The sequence below is a fragment of the Mustela lutreola genome, chromosome 2 (genome assembly GCF_030435805.1).
Source record: "Mustela lutreola isolate mMusLut2 chromosome 2, mMusLut2.pri, whole genome shotgun sequence".
In the NCBI taxonomy this organism is placed as follows: domain Eukaryota; kingdom Metazoa; phylum Chordata; class Mammalia; order Carnivora; family Mustelidae; genus Mustela; species Mustela lutreola.
The window spans coordinates 96,339,663-96,365,259 of record NC_081291.1 but is presented as its reverse complement, the minus strand read 5'-3'; the positions used below and the strand labels follow the sequence as shown (position 1 = coordinate 96,365,259).

General features: G+C 48.4%; 1 protein-coding gene across 2 annotated transcripts in view; it reads right to left on the bottom strand.

The window, feature by feature from the left end:
• EPHB1 (EPH receptor B1) overlaps positions 1-25,597 on the bottom strand; it is a 419,068-nt gene that overhangs the window by 105,411 nt on the left and 288,060 nt on the right. For both annotated transcript variants that reach the window (XM_059162673.1, XM_059162675.1), the window contains exon 5: positions 7,467-7,802. In XM_059162673.1, the coding sequence (XP_059018656.1) occupies positions 7,467-7,802 (336 nt within the window). The remainder of the gene's footprint in view (positions 1-7,466; positions 7,803-25,597) is intronic.

Genomic DNA, 25,597 nt, shown 5'->3' with positions numbered 1-25,597 from the left:
CCCTCTAGGAGGAGGGTTATTGCAATGTCATTTGGACTTGGGACAGGGTAAGAAACATACTACAATCTCACTGCCAGCAGCCTGTCCCATTTGCACTCAACAAAGCACGGACTTGCAGTGCCTGGCCCAAGCTGGAGTACAGTGAGCAAATGAGCCCCAGGCCGCATGGGGCCTTGCAGTCATCCTGGCCGGGAGGCAGGGCAGGGCATTCTCAGCTGTTCCCCAGCTGTCAGCAGCATCACCAGGCATTGCCCAGGACCGGAAACATGGAGAATACCCACACACGAGCATTGCATGGTCCTGCAGGTGATATCTGTCCATAAGAAGCCCAAACTGGTCAGTTACTGAGTCGTAAAATAGACCACCCAACACTGTCAGTGTTCAGCCTAGTCGCTATAGACTGAGATGTTCTCTCTCAATGTGACCACCTTCTAACTATCGGAAAGTGAAGGTTGGCACCACAGCAGGCTGTGGGACCAAGAGCCCAGCTGACGGGCCCCTAGTGTTGCTTCCCCGCTAGTTGTCTGCTCCCTTGTGACTTGTCTGGGCCTGTGACCCCAGTCCCAGTGAGTGCTGTGGACCAGAATGTGAGCTCCGCAAGGCACAGATTTGTGTCTGTGTTGTTTGCTCCTGTGTTCCTGGTGCTTCGAGCAGCGCATGATGCACAGAAAGCCTCAATAAATATTTGTTGAGAAAGAGAACAGACGGGAGCCCCTAGAAGCAGGAACCCATGAGTCAGGCTGTGGAAAGCAGTCACAAAGACTGTGTTAGATGAATGAATACATTCCCAAAGTTAGAGTGCTTAACTAAATAAATAAACCCCTTTGAGTACGGCTGAATCTCACTGTGCTCCTCTGAGTGGATTGGGGCTGCTGGCATCGTCCAAAGATTGTTCCCTTCAGTTTTCCTTTCAGTTTTTGTTTTGTTCTGTTTTTTTTCTTTTCAGTTTTTCCTTTTAGGGGAGGGAGATACCTGGTCGGCCAGCTATCACCACCCCAGAGAAACATCTCTGTACTAACTCTGATGTAGGGACTGAAGGATCCTGGCAAGTACTTCTCAAGGTTCCCTGTGCCTAGCATGGTGTGGTCCCTCCCTCCTGAAGCTGGGGTAAGTGAGAAAGGCTGATTTCCCCTAGAGCTCACCATCTTGTGGAGAGCCCCAAGGTTGAGGAGGGTGGAAGCCAGGACTTTGATTAAGTACAGTGTCACCTGCTGACTTACTCAGCTCAACACACAACACACCGCGGTTGGCAAATATGGGCTGGACCTTTCTGAGACCACTTAAAATTTCCTTTTCAGTGTCAGGGCTTAAGAAACAATAAAAACAACCTTTTTAGAATTAACAATGGGAAGAAAGCAATGAAATTAACTATGAAATTGAATTAAGGACAGTGAAAATTTCATTTACTTAAGGTTTTTAAACTCTTCTTTATTAATTTGAATGAAAGTTTTCTTTAAAGTCATTCCAGTCTTTTTAAAGTTCTGACTCAATCTTTTCTATACTTCGGAGCAAATTTCGCCTGCTAATTTCCAATGAGACCAGCCCCTAAAAATGAACTGGTTTCAGCATATGGATCTTAACACTCCAAATTTCTACAGGCAGCACTGTAATATTGTTTTAATATTTAATTTTGAGATTTACATAATATCTTTCCTCCAAAGAGCTCGATATATTGCAATATCATAAAATTCCTTTTCATATTCAAAGATTATTCTTTATGCATGCAAATACTATATTTAACCAAGGAATAATGCAAATTAGGTGATGTGTTCAGAAGAATTGGTGGTCTAGGTAATTCTTTTGTAGGAAAAGTAGCATCTCTGAGTGACTTTAATTGTCTAGGAGCTTCAATAACACCTTAAAAATGGACAAACTATAGGGGCTTATGACCATTAATGGAAGTAATGCAGTATCTTTGAAACAAAATTAAGTTATGGATTGTGTCTGTGGGCACAGTGAATATGTTAACATCCCACATGCAGTAGGCACAGTGGGTCACACGTGGACCGGGGGTAATATACATGTCAGATATAAGTAAGGCTGATGTGTTCATAAAAGTAAGAGGGCAAGTGCTGCTTCTCTAGACACACGAGGAGGAAAGACGGACGGGCTCCTCTGAGTGGCAAGGTCAGCCTGGCACAGGTCCATAGCTCTGGTTCCAGTGCCCTCATCAACTCCCTGGGACTTTGCCGCTAAGCCCTTCTGGTACCCACTCCTCCCTTGGAGAATGGACAAACCAATCCCTGTCATTTATCTGATGGGGATGACATCGGTCCCAAACAAAGTGATGGAGGGGCCTCGGAAGGAAACAGCTTTGGAAGAGTACAGCAAACTGCTGTCTGGCTCAGAAATGAGGCTCATCCCTTCATCCGTAGCCTGGTTCACAAAGGGACTTTTTGTCCCATCTCATTTGCTTGTCACAACAGCTCTAGGAAGAAGGGTTCATTACTCCCATGTGACAGTTGAGATAGAAGGGATCATGGCAGTTCAGTGAACTTGCACGAGTCCTGTGAAGAGCAGAGAGGGGGTCCAACAGCAGGGTCCCTCACTCTACCTCTGCTGCACTGGACCCAAGTGGTGAGCAAGGTGGGGCGCCTGAGTGGCTCGGTCAGTGAAGCATCTGTCTTCAGCTCAGGTCATGATCCCAGGGTCCTGGGATAGAGTCCGGCATGGGGCTCTCTGCTCAGCAGGGAGCCGGCTTCTCCCTCTGCCCCTCCCCCCTGCTCATGCTATCCCTTGCTTTCTCTCTCTCAAATAAATAAATAATTTTTAAAACAGAAAAAAAGAAAAAAAGAGGTGAGAAACGTGACTGCCCCACAGTGGAATAAGGCTAGACCAACACAGCACTCTTGCCAGCCATTCAGGCTTGGGTAAATCAGATTAGCCTTCTGAATCGGAGGTTACAAACCACAGCTCATAGGGCAAATCCAGTCTTGGGTGTATTTGGCTCTCAAGTGCTTTAAAATTTCCTAATTAGTTGTCAACATTTTATTATTTATTCATTTATTCCTTAAAGATTTTATTTATTTATTTGTCAGAAAGAGAGAAGGAACAAGCAAGGGGAGCGGGAGGCAGAGGGAGAAGCAGACTCCCCGCTGAGCAGGGAGCCTGACACGGGACTCTCTCCCAGGACCCCGAGATCATGACCTGAGCTGAGGGCAGAGGCTTCACTGACCGAGCCACCCAGGCATCCCTAGTCGTCAACATTTTAAATCTAGGTTTTCAGCTTATAGGTTCTGGCAGTGCGGAGCATGGCACCACTTGCCAGAGCAGAGCAGAGGCTGGCCTGTCCGTGGTTCTCTGCGGCCCTCACCACTCTACTGCCTGACGCTTGGCCCTGCTTTGCTCCTCTCCACTGCCTGCCTGGCCTCTTGGGCCTTTGACTGTGTTCTCTCTGGCTCAGATGGTCCCAAATTCACTGACTCTATTTTATTTTGTGGCAAGTTGATTTTTTAGATGTTCTGGTCTGATTTGTCTTATTTATTTTCCCCAAGATTTCCTCTGAGGTCCCCTTCCCCAACTCTGACATTCTGAATCTAGTTGGCAGGAAAAAGAAGTAAAGTTTGTCATTCACTTTAATTCTCTCTGACAGCCAGATGATCTGGCCATCAGTCTGAATCTGGGGCCAGGTGCCAGAGAGTGGCTGGAGGAGTCAGTGGTGATAACAGCTCTGTGCAGATCGCTTGGCCACTGGAACAGAGCGTGTTCCACCTGATCTGGTCTATTTTAAACTCCAAGCAGCAGTATGCAGTGCAAGGCTGCATCTCCGAAGACCTCACGTAAATCTGAGCTTGCATAATTCATGACCAGCCCCAACCAAAGATGATGGACATTTTTTTTGACAGCTGAAGTAGCCCAGCTATGTGGCAATAGCTTAGAGAGAGCTTATAACTTCTCTGGCTCACCATAATGCGATTTTTGATCAGTCGGAGAATAAAATGGCCACGAATCTGAGTTTGAAACCTAGAAACATCACTGCCGGTAGTAAGATGTTGAGCAGATTCTGAAAGCACTCTGGCCCATTTCTTCCTCTGATCCACCTCAATTAGCCATGGGCTTGGCACACTGGAGGTGATTAAAATGGTAATAAGGAACTCAGCATGGACTTGGCACAGTAGAGGTGCTCAAAATGGCAGTTTTCTGCCACTGCCTATGGGCTGGGTGAGGATTTGATCCTGTTACTCTCCAAGTGACACAATATCTTTGCGTAGTCAAGACTATAGACATGACTGGGGCAGTCACAGGAGACAGAAGCCCTCTGCCCCTCTCAGGACCCAAGAGATCCCTCAGTGTCCCCCCAGGGATGCTTGTCTCCGTGTGCCCTATGGATCAAAAGATGATTACAAAATCTCCCACACTCTCGTGTTAGATCAGCCCTTAGGGCCAAGAAAAGCCTCTTGGTAACTCCCTCTGGTGGACTGATGCCAACCATAACCTTTTTACTGGATACCTCAGTCAGCTCAATGAGCTGCCCGCTTCCACTGGGCGGGCCTCACGAGAACGGTGGGAGGCAGCATCAGTGTGGTGTGTCTGGGCAGCCCTGAGAAAGAAGGAGCATGACAATCTCGGATCTGCTGGACAGTTAGAGCTGCATACCCAGCTGCAGACATGGTCTGTAGCTTCTGGCCAAAGGAAGAGCCAGGCTGGAGCAGCAAGCCAGCCTGCCAGGATCGAGTCTGCTATTCATGAACATCAGGCTTCTGATCAAGTCCAAGACCACTTAGCAACCAACTTTGCCAAGCACTTCTCTCATGTGACCCTCACTGACAACCATGGTCAAGCTCCAAATCACCTCGGGGATCACTTAACAGACACACAGTCATCTCTGTCTCGATCCAGGGGCAGAGAAGTCTTCTAGGGTTCCGTGTCACAGAGACGTGGCATGACTTATGGACTTACATGGGTCCATCTACCTTGGCCCTTCATGTAGCAGAGTGATATGGCTTTCACGATGCCTGCTACTTAGTCTCTCTTTCACCTCTTATAAAACTTGTCACTTAGGGGTGTCTGGGGGGCTCAGTCAGTTAAGCATCTGACTCTTGATTTCGGCTCAGATCATGATCTCAGGATCGTGGCATCGAGCCTGGCATCAGGCTCTGCGATAGGCATGGAGCCAGCTTAAGATTTCCCCCTCTCCCTCTTCTCCTCTCCCTGCCTGCCCCCCAAAAGTGTCACTTCCCTTTGTGTTTCTCAACTTTTCTTGGACAGTACAGGCCCAAGTGTTTATTTTGGGGGATCTCCTCCTTTAAAGGAATGATCTGATGGTTAAAAAGTTTGCATTCCCACACAGCTCTGCCCCCAAGCATTGTGAAAGCACCACACTCCTCAGAGCCCCACAGCCCACCAATCAGGACCCGTGTGTCACCTTGTCATTTGTCTCGTTAGAACCACATGCCACCAAGAAGCACCCTTCTCTCATTGATTGTAAACTTTCTGACACCGGAATTCCAGATTCCCAAAAAGGGGACTCCAAAATCAGGGAAAGTTAAGAGAAAAGGGACTGTCAGAAGAGGAACAAAGGGCACGAGAAATCCACTCCTGGAGAAGCAAGTGAGTGAGGATGACGACAGCTATCTTGAATGCTGGCGATGCCGGGCCCCTTGCAGGAGACCCAATCCCTCGGCGTCTCTGCAGCCTGGGAAGGTGCAGATGGCAAGATAAGCAGATGGGCAGGTTCGGGAATAGCAGGGTAAGGAAAGGGAGGGGCAGGAATCAAAGCAAACCGCTATAAGTGGCAGGTTTGTTCGCACATTCTTAGAGAGAGAGAGCAGACAGCCAAGCCCAGCATGACATGACAGGCTGGCAGGATTATTAGTCCCAGAAGCTGGGACACTAAAATATTTCAGCCCGTTTTCCGCCTTAAACTCTCCAAGGGGAACACTGCTAACAAAAGCTGCCCGTGTTCCATGCTCCACGTGATCCAGAAATTACCATCGCCTTTTCTTGGGGTAAGACAGAGACTGTCACAACCTTTGTCTCCATGGTGCTGGGGCTGTGGTCACCAGCTGGAGGCTTCCACACTTCCACGCCTGTTTTCTCACTGCACACGCATGCATGCAAACACGTGACCAAACGCATGCATACAAACACGCACTCACGAACACACACTTGCTCACGGCAACAACGCAGCCATCTGGACAGCCACGCTCTCCTGCAACACCTTTTTTTCTCCTGAGTTCTGACAGCTTAAACCCAAGAATCATCTGCCATCAGAGCCGCCTGGTACTGAAAGAGGCAGAAGGAACCCGAGAATGGGGAGGTGAGGAGCAGACGAGGACAGAGTAGGGAAGAGGAGGTTAAGAAGGGGGAGCTACAGGGAGGGAGAGAGAGAGAGAAAAGGGATGTGCTTGGCTCCAGCTATTCCACTAACAAGCTGTCCTTCTAGCATCTGTTGATTGAGAAAAATCCATAATTCCAAATAAGATCACAGTCCACTGCCCACGACCCCCACTGCCTATAGACTTTCCCTCTGCATTCTTGCGCCGTCACCCCAGGAGGGGAGATTGCTCCTTTCTGTCTAACTCCCTTGGTATTTACCGCACATGCACGGTACACACGCCTCAAACGCACCCTGCTGCAGATCTGGATTGCGTGTCTACATCCTGCAAATTCTGCAGTTAATGAGTTTTCTGGGAGGAACCGTGGTCTCCAGGTCTCACTGTATCCCTCACGGTGTCTAACCCACAGTTTGGCACACACATCAGAGGCTAACAAACTCTCCCTTAATAAGGAGGGAGTAATAAGGAAGGGAGTGAGTGCATGAATGGACTGGTTAGATGGATATAAAAAGAAATGGGTTGTTGCAAGAGGTGTAAAAAGTAATAAAGAGAAAAGGTCAGAAGAGTAAGAGATACAGAAATTAAGAGGAGAGAAGCAAATGTGTTTTGAGCTCTGCGTGCCACAGGGATGTATGGGCTCTCGGCAGTGATCTATTGCCAATGATGTGAGGTCTCTATCGCAGTGTAGCATTCATCTCGGCAAGCTACACAGGAGGACACACTCTTGGATTACATGGTTTAATTGAAAAGTAACTCTATCACATGATTTCTGAGATGTTTCTTTCATTGGGTTTTCTGATACAGTAGCACTGGGGTTCTTAATACCGTGCAGGGCTTCTGCCAATTCACCTACCCAACCCCCCACCCCTCTGTCTGTCCATCTATCTTTCCAACGGCATTTGTTGAGCCCAGCTGAATGCAGAGTACTGGGTTCTACTCCGACTTGGATAGACGCCTCTGCTTTTGTCCTGAGCTCGAGAATATCCCTCAGAATCCAGCTCACCCTCAGGGATGAAACGCTATACCTGTTTCCTCCATGGCCATCAATGCCCGTGGCCTGACCCTTTCTCTCCTGTGAGGAGACCGGAAGGCAGAATGGGTGTGGCCACAGCTTTGTTCCTTCAGAGAGAGGGACGGGGAGCCAGCCACACAGACAGACAGAAGGAGCACAGATGTCTTCAGACTTACCAGCTTGGTTCGTGGTGATGTTGACGGAGACATGCTGTGGGGGGAAGGGGCTCTTGCTGGACACTCCGTTGACGGCCTGGATGTCGAAGGTGTAAGGGGTGTGGGCCCACAGGCTGCTGATGGACACTCGGCACTCGGTCAGGCCCAGCTGCCGGGGCACAAACTCCACGTTGTCGTCGCAGCGGGAGCAGCTCCGACGGTCCGCGCGGCACTTCCTACAGATGATGTTGTAGGTCACATCATCACGCCCACCTGTCTCCCTGGGCGGGTGCCACTCCAGAATGATGGACGTCTCATTGACGATGGAGATGACATTGCGGGGGCCTGACGGGACACCTGTAGGAGACAAAGAGAGGCCCAGTGAGGTTGGACAGAAGCCTCCTCCTCCAGCCTCTCTCTGTCTTTGGTGTGTTCCCACCACACCATCGTCTTGCACGCATCGTCTCCTGCCCCTCAGTCCCAAATTTCCACACTCCAATCCATCCCGAGAAAATTGGTGGACAGAGATGACAACCTGCCCCAAACTCCCCTGGGACAACTTCTTTCAGTCATGTGTGCCGAAGGAGAGGAGATGCAAGGACCTGGCTTCGGGCGCTTTTGTTCTCAGGACTATGCTACTTCCCCTAGCCAATCTGAGTGTATAGTATGTATAGTTTAATATAGTATACTATAGTATATAATATGTATGTGTATTAGACACTTACTGGATTCCTGTAGAATTCAAGAGTTGAGGGACACAAGTGGCCCATCAAAAGCCCAAACAGATCCTGCACAGATCCAACAGGCATCCTGCACAAAACCCCACACAACTTGGGGTCTGTGTGGTGTATACATCTTGGGCTGTTTCTCTGGAGGACAGGCTGCTGGACCACCTGCACAGATGAATATTGACAGCGCCCAGCTTTGGTGCTTGAGGACAACACGCAAAGTTGGGTGGGAGCTTCATACAAGCCACCGTTTTTGATCCCACAACATAAGAAGAGCATAGGGGTTTGTTCCAGATACTCTACTGGCTGCTTTATACACATTTGCATGGGAAGATACAATGATTAATTCAATTGTATAGAAAGGGAAACTAAAGCTGGCTATAGATCACGTGGTCTATAAGAACTGAAGCCAGTATGCAGACCCATGTCCCCCTGACTCCATAGCTCAGACGCTCCATGACAGCCCTATGCTGCCTGCTAATGAAACCATGAAACCAGCTATCTTTCCCTACTAAGAAAAAAGCCGTCTTCCAGTCTGGCCTTCCACCGGTATGGTACTCCAAAGGTTGATGGTCAGATCTGTTCCTAAATAACAGGAGATTTGAACAGACTCTCTCTCCTACAAACCAGCCAGGCTCACTGGGAGTCCAGGAGAGCAGCCCTTTCCCTGTGGACAGCTCTGTCTAAGGCTCCCCTTCATCCGGTGGCAAAGGTGGAAAAGCCTTGTTAAATATGAAATTCTGGAAAGCCTGGTCCTTGGTGGAAAGGCAACCTATTTCTGAATTACTGGCCACATTGCTGGACATTTGATGAAGTCAGAGAATCTGCCCCAAAACAGAACAGATCACAGCCCCTCCGCAGCTGAGCGCTGCCTATCCTCGATGCACCGCGATGCATATCACGGTGAAAACGAATCTTACCCAGAAGCCCCCCTTCTGAATGGTGGGTCTGCTGGAGCAGCCGCCCTGGATAGTAATGCATTCAGAATTCACGCACGTGACTGTCGCCAGCTGAACGAAGACATGTGTAAAATGGTTCATGCTGAAGACAGGAATCAAATGCCAACAAACAAAATGAGGGAATAACAACAAGGTCGGGGGGCACCAGGGAAGGATTCTGTGTTGAATCAGTCAGCAGCAAGCAGCTAGAGCAGAAAGCAAATATTAAATCGGATTCTATTAAAATGTGAAAGAAAATCAGTACGGTACTATATAAAGCCCATTAGACCTGAGCTAAAGCCCAACATTCCTGCACGCTTGTGACAGGGCAGGATTCATGAAGCATTTCTACTGGAGTCTTGCAAATAGCGTTCGAGAATACCCCACCCATCTGCCCAGGGATAAACATCCATCACCTCTCTGGAATCAGCTCGCAGCCCGCAGCCCGGCTGGGAGGGTGGTGGGCGCGGCGGTGGGTGGAGTCTTACTGGGTTGGCCGGCTCCACCCCACGCTGCGCTATTCATTCACGTGCATACTGGCCAGTGCCTGGCTTGGACACGTCTGTTTGCTCAGACAGATGAGATTCGGACCTCAAGCTCCCAGTGGTCCGCGCCACCGCTCCCGGGCTCCGCAGAGAGCCCAGCCTCTGCCACAGGCCACCATCTCTCATACTCGTGATAGGTATGTTCCTCGAGGGCTCGCTTTCTGCCGGGCGCGGGGCAAATCCCCTAACACCGTTGTCTTAAAGCGTCCTTGGGACATGGTAAGGCTCTCACTGGAGGGCAGCCTTGGGCGGTGGCGCAGGGACCTGTACTGCCTGGGAGATCACCTGTGTGCCTTCTACTCCAGTCTGAGAGGCCCTGCTGTGCGGCAGGGGGAGGATACAGATGTGGTAGCAGTGAGGACCCCTGCTTGTGGTCCTGAGTGGTGGAAGCTTTAGTGAGATAAAGGCAGCAAGGGAGGAGCTGCTGGGAGAGGCTTTCCCTGTCCCTTAATCCAGTGGAGTCCCTAGCAGCTGGGAAAACCCCAGTCAGTGCTGTCCCATGTCTGCTCCCCACTTAGGAAGAAAAGCGGTGCATTTCCAGGAAGGTTATTTTCATATTTATTTAGAAATAGCCTTCATATAAAGCAACTATGGTCCCATTCTCATTCACGGCTGCATTCCAGAGAAGGGGGTGTGAATAGGGACCTATAAGTCCCACAGTTGCTGAGTCCAGAACGGCATAGAGTGAATCTTTTCCTTTCGAAGAGCTCTGGGAGAACCCAATATGTTTTGCTGTGTGTCTGCAACCGTAGAGGTGTGTCTTGTTATCTCTGAGCCCAGCACAGTGCCTAGACTCACAGTGCAGGTGGCCCAACACTGGCTGTGATCCTATTCCTCACTCATTCATTCCTTTAACAAATATGCCAGTGTGGTTCTGGGCTCTCAGGGGTTAGGAAAAAGCTGAACAGAAACCTTGAGATAAGTGAGATAACTCAGGTAAGAATAAGGGTTCTGAGATAAAATAGGTTAAGATTGCCTCCCAACAATGCTTAGCTCCTGCTCCCTTTCTCAGAAGATCGGCTCCAGGCAGAGCAAGCTAGGGTCCAGTGTCTGGGTGCCTAAAACACCAATGGTCCCTGGTCTCTGTTCCATTGGCCTAATGCTAAGAGCCATGTATCTCCTGTGCTTGGAGAGTCTAACCAGAGCAGGTTCGGCTCTTGAATAAACCTCCTTAGGGGGAGGTGCTGGGCCATCCTTCCCCATCCAAACTGCACTCCCTGGGCTTGAGGCCTTACCCCTGCAGGGAGCATTTGTCCTGCACCAGAGCTCCCAGCAACATCCCCAGGAATGAGGCCAAATGAGACAACCACACAAAAATGCTAAAAAAGGGGGAGTAGAGAGGGAAGTCAGAGGGAGAAGAAAATCTGTCATCTCCGTCAGCAAAAGCCCTCAGTGCGTGCAGTGGCAAGGCTGGGAGCCACAGTCTCCTTGTCTAAACTCCTTGCTCTTGCGTCCATGTCCTCGTTTTTCTTAATTACATACAGACAGGCTTTTTGAAGCTTCTCTGATCTGTTGCCACGGTTACTACTGATGAAAGCTTCCTGTGAATAGGGCTAAAGAGACTCAGTCCTTTTACAAGATGGGAAAACCACTGAGCTGGTTGAAGTGGGAGGGGCATTGTAGGTCCTGGGTTATGAGGTTGGGGCTCTGTATCTTCCAGAATGTGCCTGAGAGGTTGGCTCAGCCTGCAGGAGTACAGTTGGTATTGGGACCCCAAAGAGTTAAACAGAAAACATCCTTCCGGAGACACAGGATTGGCCCAAGTGTTGCCATATTGAGAGAGAATCTCCTGCTTCTTAATGTGATTTAGGCCAGATGATTTTTTTTTTTTTTTTTAGAAGAATGGAAAGACAGGGTGGGTGGGAGAGAGTGGGTGAGTGTATTTGTAGGCATTAAGCTGGAAATAAGAGCCCTCCTGAGTAATCAAAGGGAAAATCTGCTGAAGATAGGTAAGCCCTGAAAGCCAATTCCTTTTTCAGGAATCTTAATAAGGCCTGTTTCCTGGTCTCGGAATTTAGATGTGAACTTCAGCCTGGTTCAAGGTGCCAACCAGGCAGGGTGCAGGCAGCTGTATATTGCCACAGCCAGGGTCTACAGCCTTGCATCCCTTCCCCTGGGGACCTGGTAGATGACAATGGTGATGTGGTAAAGCTTTCCTGGGTGCCCCCATGTGCAGGCTGGGATCATGTTGCTCTGTGTCTAGCCAGAGACGGTCTTTTCCACATTGTGTGCACAACCCCTTGAAGAATCTAATGAAAGCAATGAAGATTTTCCCAGAAAAATGGACAAATTCTTGAACACATGTGATTTTTTTGAGGCTCCCAGGGATTCATAGCTCCTTGTAACTAACCAGTGAATGTCCTTGATGTTCACAGCAACCAAATTCACAAATATTCTCTTGCTGGTGAACCTTGAGAAGACAATCTTCTAAGTCTTAATAGTTTCATCTGAAAAAAGTGGTAGTTTTGAGGATGTAATGAGATATTATACCCAAAGAGTTTAGCTGTGTGACAGGTACACAGAAGACCTCCATAAATATCATCTTCTATTATTAAAAGTATTGTCATTATTAGGTGATTTGGAGCCCCAAACTGCTCATCCAGTTAAGACTGATCTTATGCAGGCCCTCATTCCTTGAACAGAGACCGCATGTCCAGAACTGTGCTGGGCCCTGTGAAAGCCATGAAGATATGGCAGTTACAGCCCATGATGCTGGGAAACCCAGATGCTTTCTAGGGAGGTGAACCCCCTTACCCATGGTGTACTGGGAACTGTGGACACATACAGGTAAGGATCAATGTAAGCAATGCAAACACAAAGAGTTACAGATGTCTGAGAAAAGGTTAGATCAACGTGGAACAAATACTCAGGGATGGTGTCTGGGCGTCTTGTCTACAGGTTGGAGCTATAGAAGGAGAACACCTTAGAGGCTATGGGTTACGGGTTATGAGGTTGGGGCTCTGTATCTTCCAGAATGTGCCTGAGAGGTTGGCTCAGCCTGCATGAGTACAGTTGGTATTGGGACCCCAAAGAGTTAAACAGAAAACATCCTTCCGGAGACACAGGATTGGCCCAAGTGTTGCCATATTGAGAGAGAATCTCCTGCTTCAGTGCTCCAGTGTATATACTTTAGGTCCCCTAACACCTGTAAGCACATCCAGGAAGGGGGAGAACCCCAATCGTGGACATGGGGCTATATCTCCAGAATGGGTCCTGCTCTTTTTAACCTCTTTGTGCATCTTTATATCTGCTCCCTGACCGCCCAAGAAGTAGTCTGGCTTTGACATGGTATCTGGGCTTCCTTGTTCTCCCTTACCCTGTGGGCAGGGAAGGCCCTCTTTTACTCCCACAGCAAACTATGTCCTCTACTCAATCTTCCTTTAGGAGAAAAGGTTGAGATAGGGTCTGGGAAGGAACCAAGAAGGAGAGTTGATACTCAAGACTCTTAAATTTTGTAAGTCAAAAGAATGTAGAGAAATGTTCTTGTGACTGAGAAGAGTCAAGATGATAGTTTGGGAAACTGATTGGATACTTTATGTGGGCTAAGGGTTAAGAAGCAAAAAGAAGGAGATTGGAAAATGACATTGGGAAAAGGATGGTGTAAAAGGTATGGTGTGAGAGCCCAGGTAGTCCCAGACTGGTTATCAAAAATGGCAGTACTATTGGGACAATTCTTTACTTACTGCTCACCATGACATAGTTACATAAGGAACCATGTCTGAATAATTGGGAGGCTTCCTGGAGAAAGGGTGAAATCCTTTGAGATTTTATAGAAAGATAGACAGGAGTCAAGGACAGAGACGGAGCTGGAAATGGGGCTGTAGATGTATGATGAGGTCTTGTATGGAGGCAAAATGTGCAGAAAACTAGGTCAGGCTGGTTGTTATACCTTTGCCCTTAATATAGCACACAGGGCTGAATGCAGGATGAGTTGGAAGGTAACGTAAGCCAAACGAGAGAAATTTTGCAGAAAAATGGTAGAATTATTGAATAAACATGAAGTCAGTTTCATGATCAGTTGTGGTTCTTTCTTTGGTAACTTGTTGTTGGAAAACAATACCAAACAAACACACAAAAAACCCCTCTATTCTTTAAGCGCCATGTGTGACTATGATACTTCCCAGGCAAAGTTCAGCTCTCTCTCTCTCTTTCCCTCCTGAGACCAATTCCTCTTCCATTGTTCTTGCACAAGGTGTAGAATTCCTGGGAGAGAATGAGCACTGTCCTAGAGGAGAAGGTTGTAATGGGGTGCTTCATGCTGGTTCAGAACCTTGGAGAGGGGCATATTCCTCTATTCAATAGTAACAGCTAAGAGAGGCTTGGGATCCTTACAGAAAGGCAGACCAAGGACTGTCTATAGTTTGTGGGTGAGAGTTCCAGCCATTTTGAACACCATTTGCTTACTATGAAGATAGTAGTGTGTAAAGTTCTGAGGTGTTCCTTCCAAAGAGTCATGCTGGAGGCCTGAGGCAGCAGGGCTAGAAAGCTGAGGGGTGGGGCAGGCACCTTGGTTGTTCCCTCAAAATGTAGGCTGTCCTGCTGGGGTAAGGAGGGGAGGTTGATGAAACCTGGGGAAATCATTGCTTCTCTTTTCCAAACACCTCTGGATCCTGATATTCTCAGAGACAATTTTATGCCACCTTTGGAAACAGTTTCAAATGAACCCAGGGACATAGGCTTCCTGTGGACAGACACCTGTGCCATCTGCATAGACATCAGAACAAGACACTGATTGGTGGAAGTCACTCGCAGCGTACCCCTAAGTGAGTGATTAATGGCGGCTGGTTTCCTAGAGCAGATTTCTGCAAAGGCCTCTGAAAGAGCAGAGATTTGGTTTCCATTTGGTGGTGCTCTGTATGGAATTCTGAGTTTTGTTTTAATAACAGACCCTGTAGGCAAAGTATGATCTTAGGTATTTGGGTATGTTCTTTGATAAAATCCCATCTTCCCAACATTTGATGTGGTAGAAACTATTACCCCCATTTTACACCTGAGGAAACTGCTGCTTGGAGATATTAAGGAGCTTGCCCAAGTCATGTGGCTGGTGAGTGGTGGAACCAAGACTTGAAGACAGGCCCGGCCAGTCCAAAGCTCATCCTTAGCAACTCTTTTACCCCGGGCGAGGGCACCTGAGGGCATAAGGTGTAGGACGGATGCCCATGAAGGCGGGTGCTGGGATGGGGGATGGGTCTCTCAGGGTGCCAGGAAGCTCTTGTTCCCGAAGCATTTCGGGGGCTTCCCTGGAGACACAGAGCCACGGCAGTTCCAGCATTGCGCTGAGCAAGTCTGCACGTGTTGCTCATTAGGGTCTTGGAAACACTGGGCCTGTACTCAGGCAATTCTCCTAATCATAACAGTTACTAATAAGAAGGAATGATTAGTCAAAACAAGGAGGGACCCTGCTGAGAGGGATTTCGGGAGCATCAGAGAACCCAGTGTTATACATTTCACCAAACACCAATGTTGGTAGAAAGTACTCCTTGTTTCTCCTGCTTCAACGGAGCTAATTGTCTGAGAGAGAGGGGGTGGATTTCACTTTCTGGGAAACAAGACAGGGCCTCTAGCTGGTCTAAGCTGGAGCCCAAGTATCTAGTTGCTACAAGGCTGCAGAAGCCCTCAGGGAAGATAGCTGAGCTCCCTGGACCTAGAGAGACAGCTCATTTGAGTAGGATTGTCCCCCACCACTGCCTATGTGGGGGGAGGGACACAAGACTAAGCTTCTATTCATGGTCAGAGGTGAGGCCAGAGAGAGGGAAGCTTTGACATGACTCCCTCCTACAGATTCCTTGGGAACGCTTCAAGGCAATGAAAGCTACAGGTCATGTCATCCTAAAGACACGGACTTCCAGACCTCTTTCCTAGCCCTGAAATGAGGCTCAGAGGCCTTGTGGAGTCGTGAAAGTAGCACATAGAGAAGATCAGGGCTGAGGGCCAGCTTTGCCACAGTGTGACCTTAGGCAGGTCACTTACATTCTCTGAGCCTAATCTTTCATTGACGTGTGACTGGTCAATCTGACACATTTAAGGAGACCACAATGTGCTATGCCCTGTATATAAGATTATGCTGTTCATAAATTCACAGATACCTGCCCTGAGGAGTTCAAAGTCTCCAGGGGAGGTGGGCACCTCTACAACAGCCCCACTAACTGAAGGCTGGTCGAAATGCACCCCTAGAAGCATGGATTATTCATTCAATTTTCCTTGGGAATATACTGAAGGACCTTCCAGCCATTGTCCCTTTCAGTTCCTAAAGAAACTTGTGCTGTCCCTCTCCACGTATACAGGAAAGATCCGGGTTCTATAGACAACAATCCAAGGTTAAGGGAACAAGAAAGGAAACTGGGAAAGTAGATATTCCTCCCAGAAAATTATAGGTCATTCAAAATCAAGTCCTCATTCTGAGAATTCATAGACATAGTTATTCTCAGAACAGGGAGAAACCTGGTAGATCACCGTGTGTCCCTAGTGGTGAATGCCCTCTACAGTCCCTATGTGCTTGGCCAGCCTCTGTTTGATCCCTCCAGTGATGGGGAACTCACTACTCCCACCACTAAGGAGCCATCTCTTAATGATAATCATAACCTATTTAAAAATATATAATGAAGGGAAAGTACCTACTTGCAATAGCCACAAAACCCATAAAATACCTAAGATTAAATCTCACAAGGCCTGTGTAATAATACCCGCATGAGGACAACTATAAGACTTTACTCAAGGGCACAAAAATAGACCTGGTTACCATGCTCCTAGATGGAGAGGCATATCATAAAAATCATAAAACTGACAGACCTTCCCAGGGCAGTCCATACATTCAGTGCAATCCCAGTCTCAATTTAATAAGATTGTTAATGAAAGGCGCCAAGCTGATTTCAAAGTTCATCTTGAAGAAAAAAATGCTTGAGAATGGGCAAGACACTTTTGGCAAATGGATAATATGTAGGGGTTTGATTTATAAGTTATTGACATGTTTATAAAGCTATCATCTTTACAACAGTTTAGAAATGATGCCAGAACAGAACATTCTTTCAATGGGAAAAAAATAAAGATAAGTATATATAGGCATTTAGTAGATAATAAAAAAGGCATCTCACTAACATGTGGACAATTCAGGTGGAGCTGATGGGATGTTATTTTAATAAGATATAAGAACACTAGTATCCCATCTCAGACAAAAATAAATGCCAGATGGAGGAAGGTGCTAAACATAAACACTATATAAAGAATTGAAAGAAAATATAAGAGATTGTTTTTATACCTTAGAGTGGAAGGACAAACACAAAACCCAAGCAAAAGGTCAATACACAAATCCCCCAAATCAGAAAGAAAAAGATGGTCAGATCTGAGTTTAAACATTAAAAAGATCAATATGACCAAACAAAACAAAACAAAACAAAACAAAAAATACCCATAAATAGAGTTAAACATCAGCGGAGGCCTGGGTGGGGGTGTGGGGGTGGACAGATGTCACATATAATTAATGGGCACCTAGAAATCACATTTTTTTTAGTAGAAAAGGGACAAGGGTAATAAACAGTTAATTCTCAGAAGACAAAATAAACTGGTCAAGAAATGTATGAAAAATACACACTGATTTACAATTAGGGCAATAGTAGTCAAAATTACTAGGAGATCAGTCAAATTGGCCAAAAGTAAAAGCTGGCCTGTGTGTGGAGAAGCAAGATGGAAACACTCGCGAGAGGTGTAGATGGGTTGAGTGTATGCGCCCACCAACACAGCCACTCTATTTCTGGGTGAATTTCTTCCACGAACACCAGCGTGTCTGAGCATTTGTGCAGTAGGGTTGTTTCTATTAGGGAACCGATGGAGTCAGCGCAAATACTCACCCAGGGGGCCCTTCTAACACAGCAGAGGGCACTGGTGCCTGCCCCCGCCAATTCTCTCTGCCCCACCCTCACAGAGGACAGACACCAGCATGCAGATCACGTGACGAGTCTTAGCCAAGGAAATGCCATCCTGTGCTGTTTCAAGCGGGGTGTCATTATCTTGGGGCCATGCCACCTCAGAGACAGAGATCCTCCTTCCTGAGGGAAGCAGCCTCACCCTGAGGGGAGAGAGCCCTGAAGCCAGGCGGTGAGGCCTGGGCAAAAATTGGGCCCAGCCACTCACTCACTTACGTGCAAACCCTTTTGGGCTCAGGTTCTCTCCCTTGTAAACGGGGGATAACAGTAGCACTTAGCTTACATTCTGTGAGACTAATTGAGGAGATCTCCCATGTCAGGGACTCAGCATGGCCTCCCACGTGGAGAGACCTCAGTTCACACTGGCTATTATGTCCCTCTTATTAGGCACTTACATTCCCGATCTCATCAGTCATCGTGGAGCGCTGGAGCACATAGCACCTGAGGTCCACTCAGAAGAGGTCTTAGTCCCGGAGCAGGGGCTACGGGTAGGCGCACGGCTACCCTCATCGGAGCTCAGCACAGATCTTTCCACTGGGCACGGGCATGGACACTGCCCTTTGCTCACAAGGAGAGCAAATTCTCACCTCACACACGGTTCCCCCTTTGCTGGCCAGCAGACAGTGTGCTCTTTGTGGAAACTGAGCAGCCCCTCTATCTGTGCTCACTGAGCACTGTCAGGGTTTGGCGGCGACCACAGCATCCCACTGCCCACAGCCCACTTGCCCCTGTCAAATTGTCCACCTTCTGCATACGTCTGGCCCAGCACAGCCGGCCTACATCTCACTACACAGATGCCATGAAGGCCTCATTCCAGACGGCACAATTGAACATCCTTTGTCCCCATTTCCAAGGTGACCAGAGCTCAGAGGTAACTCAGAGGAACTGTTCAAAAGGCTGTCTTGGGCGTCTCTTGCAAGTCTCAGAGGGCAGAACTCCACTACCACCCTGATCCTGACCTTCCCTCTACAGAACGGGGTGGGAGGACAGAGGGACCTTTGTGTCCAGTTAGCCTTTGGCTCTCTGCCCCTTATCCTCAAAGACAAGCCATTCTTCTTGATGTGACTTCAGAGTCAGAGCACCCTTGATCGAGTGGCATGGCTTCTGGCACAGGCTGCAGGGGAATCCTGGTCCTTTCACGGGCTGACTTCAGACTGTAGCCTTCTCCTTCTCTGCAGAGTCATCTGTGATCGTTTCTGGGGAGTCCAGCCTTTAAGCCCATAGCCAATCCCATTTCATAATAGTTCTCAGGTGTCTGGCTCTGATGGGGCACTTTCCAGCCAACTGTGTGGTAAGTTTCTCAGAAGATGAGACACACAGTTTCAAAATAAATCACTACAAAATGCCTGCAATCCCAGTCCTATGCCACACATAATTCAGAGAGCCTGGGCATACCCAAACTGACTATGAGACCCATTTTGTTCACTTGGCCCACCTTCCCACAGAATTCAGAAGCCCTCGGAGCAGGCATCACAAGCCTCTCGTTTGTAACTTGCAGTTAGGGGGTGATCTCTAATTACTCAGGGGGCTTTTGTTCTCTGGACAATATTTGTATGCCTTCACACTAAGTTGAAATTGGCTTCCTTCTAAATCTTTTATGACAGGCCAAGACAACTGGTGTCCTGGTCTTTGTCACACACAACTGAAGCTACGGTGATATATGTGGGTCTCTGGTTCAGGCTTCTTTGCCATATTCACTTTGCCAAATTTAGAAGGTCACAGTTCCGGTTTGGGAAAGGACTGGCTGATAGCAGGTTTCTAACAGAGCAACTGGAGGGCCAAGGAATGAAAGATGGGGTAGAGCAAGGGACCACACCCCCCGTTGCCCATTATGGAGTTGAGGATTGATTCCGAACCTGACTCTCAGACAGGGTCAGTGGTCAGTAGCAAGGGGGTGGGGTGGGGCGATATGGGATTCAGAGCTGACAGTGGTGACCTTGAAAGGTGACCATAAAGACAACAGTGGCCAGAAGTCTAGTAAGGAGATACATCCAGAACCCACTATGAAACTTGTGCTTGGCTCTGACTCGGGTGTCAGAAGTGGATCAGGGTCTGATATTGATCTACATAGATGGAAGGGAGGAAACTGGAGGAAATCAGGAGACCATCCGGAAAGCACCCGTGAGGATCTGGGGACCAAGGTGGTCTGCACAAATGATACAAAGATTTGTGATCACATTAAGATGGGGGTGGAGACGGGGAGGGATGCTGTCACAATACAGCCAACCAAGAATGGCTCTCCAGCAGTATTGCTCTAAAATGCCCACCTCCCCCCCACTTCTAGTCTCTTCTTATTTTGGTCTATTCAATTTCAACGTGACCCAGGCTCCCCTCTTGCCCTTATTCACAGCAACCAAAACAAGGACAGTCCTTTACTGAGCACTTACCACATGTTTGACACTGAGTTAGGTATTTTCCATACATTATCACAGTGGGGACAATAACACACAATATCTTCATTTGATGGAAAAGAAATGGAGGTTCAGAGAGTTTCGGTAATCTCCCCAAGAGCACACTGCCAGGGAAGGGTGGCACCGAGAGTCAACCCTGGTCGATCTGCTTCTACCAGCCGGGCTCTTACCACTTGACCATGTGGGGCACCTACTGTGTTGGAGAGGATCCAAACAATCAGACCAGCATGTCACAGGGCTTCCCGTCCAGTAGATGGAGAGAGAGCCCTATACCCGAATAGGACTAACCAGTGTAGAATATTCAAGAATATGCAAAAGCAAGGCATCTTCCTTGCTTCTTGGGGATGAGTTAAGATGGGGGCAGAGGACCAAGGATTCAGAGATCCTTATTTCTGATTGTCTGCAGGGAAGATTTAGGAACCAGGAACTGCAGCTCCCATCAAATTCCAGCATGCCTCCCGGACCAGCCCCATCTGGAGCCAGAACTGGCAAATTTGGCATTGGAACCATCGCCCCAAGACCGCCAAGGAGCGTCCATGCCACCACAGGGACCTAGAAACCCAATGCAGGCAGTTTCCTTCCACATTTTCAAACAAGAGAAGAGAGCAGGTTAAATGAATATATTTTACCACAATCCCCTCCTCTTTCTGAAACTGCTCAGTAAAAGCAGTGCTTTATGGGCCTCCTGCCAAGAGGGACAAGAACCGGCATGTGTCTCTAAGTGTAAGTCAGGCCAAATGACATTGTTTCTTTTTCCAAATGTTTATGAGTCTGCAGAGAACAAGGGTATATAGAGAGTAGGACTAGGTTTCAGCAACAATAACTGAAAAAGGTAAACAAATCCTCGTGTACCAAAGGAGGAAATGTTCGCTAAATGGGAATGCTACTGCTTGGGTTTTAGCTCAAAGTAGGGCAAGTGACTCTAGTAATAGTCATAAAATAAAATAGTTTCTTTCCACTGGGTGCTTCCTGTATGCCAGACCATGTCCTAAATAGTATTATGACATGTAATATAGCCTTGACAACACAGGAAGGCAGACACCCATACCCACTGTATGAATGAGAAAAGGAAGACACAGAGATGCCGTGTCACTTGCCCCACATCACGCAGCTGGCAAATAGCAAAGCAGGATTTGAACCCAGGCACAGACTCTAGAGCCCACACTCCTAACCATCATGCTAACACTTCTCATTTGAAAGATGACAAAAATCGGTATTCAAAATAAGCTAGACTTGAAAGAGCCCTATGCATAGGTCCACAAGACAAAATTTCTGAAGTCACATTCATCAGGGCAGGAAAAAAAAAAGACCCAAATGAGGAGTATTTCCTGAAGGAACAAATGGGATCATTGGATATGTGGTGGCCCAGTGTCTGGTGGGAACTAGGGCATGAGGATTGCACCCCAGTAAACAGTCAACAATATCCCAGGCACAGGAGAAGACCCATCACATTTCCACCAAACCACGCTCTCGGATGAGGGTCGCATGGTTCTTTCTGGCTACCACACCACATCTCAAGAATGTTCTTGATCAATGTGAGAGACTCAGGAAAGGCCAGCTAGGCCGGTACAGTTCGGGACCTCATGTGTCATGGGGAACAAAGAACCTAACAGGCGTTTAGTCTAGAGAAGGTGATTCAGGAAGGATGAGGAAGTTGTCCTTAAACACTGCATCTGCTGGCCCAGGGAACATCGGTCCTCAGTGGTGGACCCACGCTGAGGAGGGGAGGAAGGCAGGCCCCAACCCAGGGGCCAGAAGGCTCCCCAGTGAGGGATGACAGCTGCCTGGTCATGGAGCTGAGCTGCCTTGCAAAATCTACCAGCTGTCTGTCATCGCAACATTCAGGTTGTTGGAGAGAGAGGTCGACACTGAGGACGGATTTGGGTGGCAGGACCTCGAAGGCGGCTCCGAATGTTAACAATTTGGGACTCCAAACGTCCTCGTGATGAAAAGCCCACAACAGAAATGGAGCGTGTCCCTGGCTGTCAGCTTAAAACTTTGAGCTCGCCAATGTCTCCTGAGGGTTAGACCCACTCGGGTCAACAACTGTGAAAGGAAACTGGAGATGATAGAAGTGTAGAAGTGTGTTTACGCAGGCAGCGCTGACCCTTCTGGAGATGGCAGCGACAGTTATAAATAGCTTTCAGCTGGCTGTCACCGTCCCTCAAGCTGCACCCAGGTGGACGAACCAGCCAAATCCAGGCAGCTGGCAGGGCGGGGCGCCCTCCGACTCTTGTTCAGCTATGACCCTTGTTGGAATTTTTCTTCAAGGAAAACACAGTCTGCCTCCCCTATGAAAACATAAATGATGTATTTTCTTCGTGGGCAGCATGCATCATGCATCAGAGTAAAATCAAGCAGCTCTTTACCTCCAGAATGGGAAACATGGGGTATGGCTTCCTAAAGCCCTGGTCAGCAAGAAGTAAAGCAACCCTCCCTCAATACATGGCAGTCCTGGTCAGCAAGAAGTAAAGCAACCCTCCCTCAATACATGGCAGTTCCAAGATTTACAGGGGTAGACACTTTTGAAGATCGGCCCTGAAGTACGTAGGCAGACGAACCAGCAGTCCCCAGCTGACAAAACTGGACCCCTGTCTCAGGAGGTCTGTCTGTGATCCTGGGGGAGGGGGTGTCTCCCTGACCTGTTGGTTTGCAGTTTGGCACCCCCAAAGGTTTCCTCTTGGCTGAGCTCTTGCTGGCTGGGGTGGAAGCCCAGCTGAGTAATGAGCCCATCAGCCCTTTATATCATTTCCCTGCGCAACCCTCTGAGCTCAAGTGAATGATCCCCACCATTCACTTTCCTTTTGCCTCAGTTTCCCTCTCAGCCCTCTCTGAGCCTGCTCTAATCAGGCCATGCTCCCTCTTCTGTTTCCCATCATTGCCCACAGCCCCAGCTAATGCTGTGTCCTGGAGTCTCTATACCACCCAAAGTGAAAAGGAGGCAGACACCGAGCTGGGACAGCTGGGGGTGTTCTGAGAATGAGTGAGACCCTCCCCGGAAGCACACAACCACGGATGCACACTCACACTCACACCCATCTCCCAGCCCACCCCCGCTCTTCCACATGCAAGTATTGCAGTCTCTGTCTCTCTCCAGCCTGATACATGGGCGCTAAGGGGAGGGGCAGGCACTGTGGTTCCTGTCTGCAGAAATTCACCTGATGGCCCTTCTCCCCCAGGAGCCATAAAGCAGAGGGCAGAGGAACTCAACCTAACTAAAGCAATGTTCTCAAAATTCAGCATGTTTCAGAATCACCTAGAAGGCTTGTTAAAACTAAGATCACCACCTCCCCTCCCCCACTTGCTGAGTTTCTCATTTGGCAGGTCTAGGGAGGGGCTGAGAATTCATATCCCCAACCAGTTCCCAGGTGATGTTGAGGCTGCTTGCCCAAGGACTGTATTTAAACACCGCTGCAGGGAAAAAAAAAAAAAAAAAACAGAAACAAAAACCATCACAGACGATCTTGGGGAGCATGGCCCAGGAGGACTCAAGACTGGTGGGAGAAGGTTTATAAGCCTCTGTCCTTACAGACTTTTCACAATGCCCCGAAGGCCATGAGGCCTGGCTGCAGAGGACTTCCTTGTTTTCCTGCCATCCCAAAGCCCTTCCCACCCTCCAGGGCCTGGTGTCCTCCTCCAATCCACCCAGCCTGCTGGGGAAGATCAGGGTCTGGGCAGCACCACACCCCTGACGCAGTCCATCCAGAAGGCATTACCCCTGCATTGTCGCAGGGACCAACCTTCTGCCCGGGACAGTTGGGATGAAAGAGGGGAGTATGTGCAAAAATGAAGCAGGAGCGGTAGGAGAGGGAAAGTGGAGTGTGCAGAGATTGGGGAAGGAAGAATGGATTCCTGTCCGTCTCTGGGGGTGGTCAATTCTAGAGTGAAAGCAAATCACCACCATTGCCATGGCTATTGGCAACAACCTCCTAAGAGCTACCAAATTTTAGCTCTCACATGTGAGTTCATGGCCTCAGAGGCAGGCAGACCTGAGCCTTCACCCCTGGGCTTCACTGACATCTGTCATGTAATTCTCACAAGCTCCTGATGGAAGTTCCGTCCTGCTCACACCGGCTGTGCTGGCAGGGCACAATGCCAGGATTCATACCCAGAGCCCCTGCTTTACCACTCAGCCTCCCAGCTTCTCTGTGTGAGTCAGCAGGGGGGTCAGGGGGTCCCCGGGGTACCCCAGAGGGCTCACATGAGGGGATGGCAGAAAGTTCCAGAGGACAAGACAATAATCTCTCAAGCCCCTTCCTCATCACATTTCTATGATGAAAACTGCAGTGGGAGATCCACTGCATGTGAAGAAGAAATAAAGAAACAAGACAAGCACTAGCTTGTCTCTGTGATCCATCAAAGTTTCTTCCATGTGGGTGACAGAAAAAGGGTTTTGTGGTCAGAAATGTAACAAAGAAATTATTTTTACACCACTCCTTCTGCATAGTTTTTCACAGACAGCAATTTTATAAGGGATAATTATCTATTTTCACCTGCCTCATAAATTCCTCCTTTCCATTTCGTCCCCCAGTAAAATAGAAATTATTTAAAACTGAAGTTGTGCATTTTGGTGCTTGGCTTCACACGGCTATGCCCTTCTCCACCACTGCCCCCCTCACCGCCCGTGCTCCTGGCAGTTCCCTTTCTCCACTGACCCTGTCACATATGCCCCATGCTGTCATACCCTCCTGTGAAAAGAAGCATGTCTGATCCTGAGGAGGGGAACAAGCTCCTGCTCCCCAAGGACTGAAAGCCAGTCTTGCTGGCCACCACTCCTGCCTGGCTTCCTGGCCCCTGGGGAGCAGCTGGAGTCTGGAATGCTCAGGCTGTACCTCCTTCCTCGTTCCACAGTGCATCTGGTCCCAGTGACTACCCCCTCTTTGTTTCCATCAGTCCAAGGTGACTGTGTGGTCTAGGGCCACACTATGGAATGCCCAGAGCAGGGGTCCACCTGGACTGGGAGAATGTCACTTTTTTATTTTTAGAGCTCCAACATCCTCGCATGCTAGAAGCTTCTGTATCTGCTGTAATCTTCACACTTTCCAGGGATGTAACTAAAGCAAGTGCTAACATACATTGAGAGTTTACTATGAACTAGGCATCGGGCCAAAGACTCTATAAAACTATTTTGCTTAATCCTAGCAGAGGTGTGAGGACGATGGAGAAGGAAGAAGGGAGGTGTGTGTCCCTAGAGCGGGATCAGGACCGCTACCAAACTGAAGCACAGGGCCCATCAGGCTCCCTCCTCTGACTTTACTCAGAGCTCATACTGGTCCCTGGGACACTACTCTAGGGTACAACCGAATCCCTGCTGAATCCATGAAGATCGTCAAAGACAACGCTGGACCCACAGGCCTGCTGCCAGGGACTCTCAGAGGTCAAGGGTGCCCTAGGTTCTCCCAGGACAATAAGAAGAAAATGAAGAAATGCCCACTCAAGGGTACACAAGCCATCAGGCACTCTCGATGTTTAGATTAATTGAGAATAAATGAACACTATAGAACTACTATGAATGTATATGGGCTGATCCCAGGAGACTAACAGGATTCATTAAAAAATACTAATTTTATTGCACTATAGGTATTTTAGCTTTGTAAAAGAACACATTTTA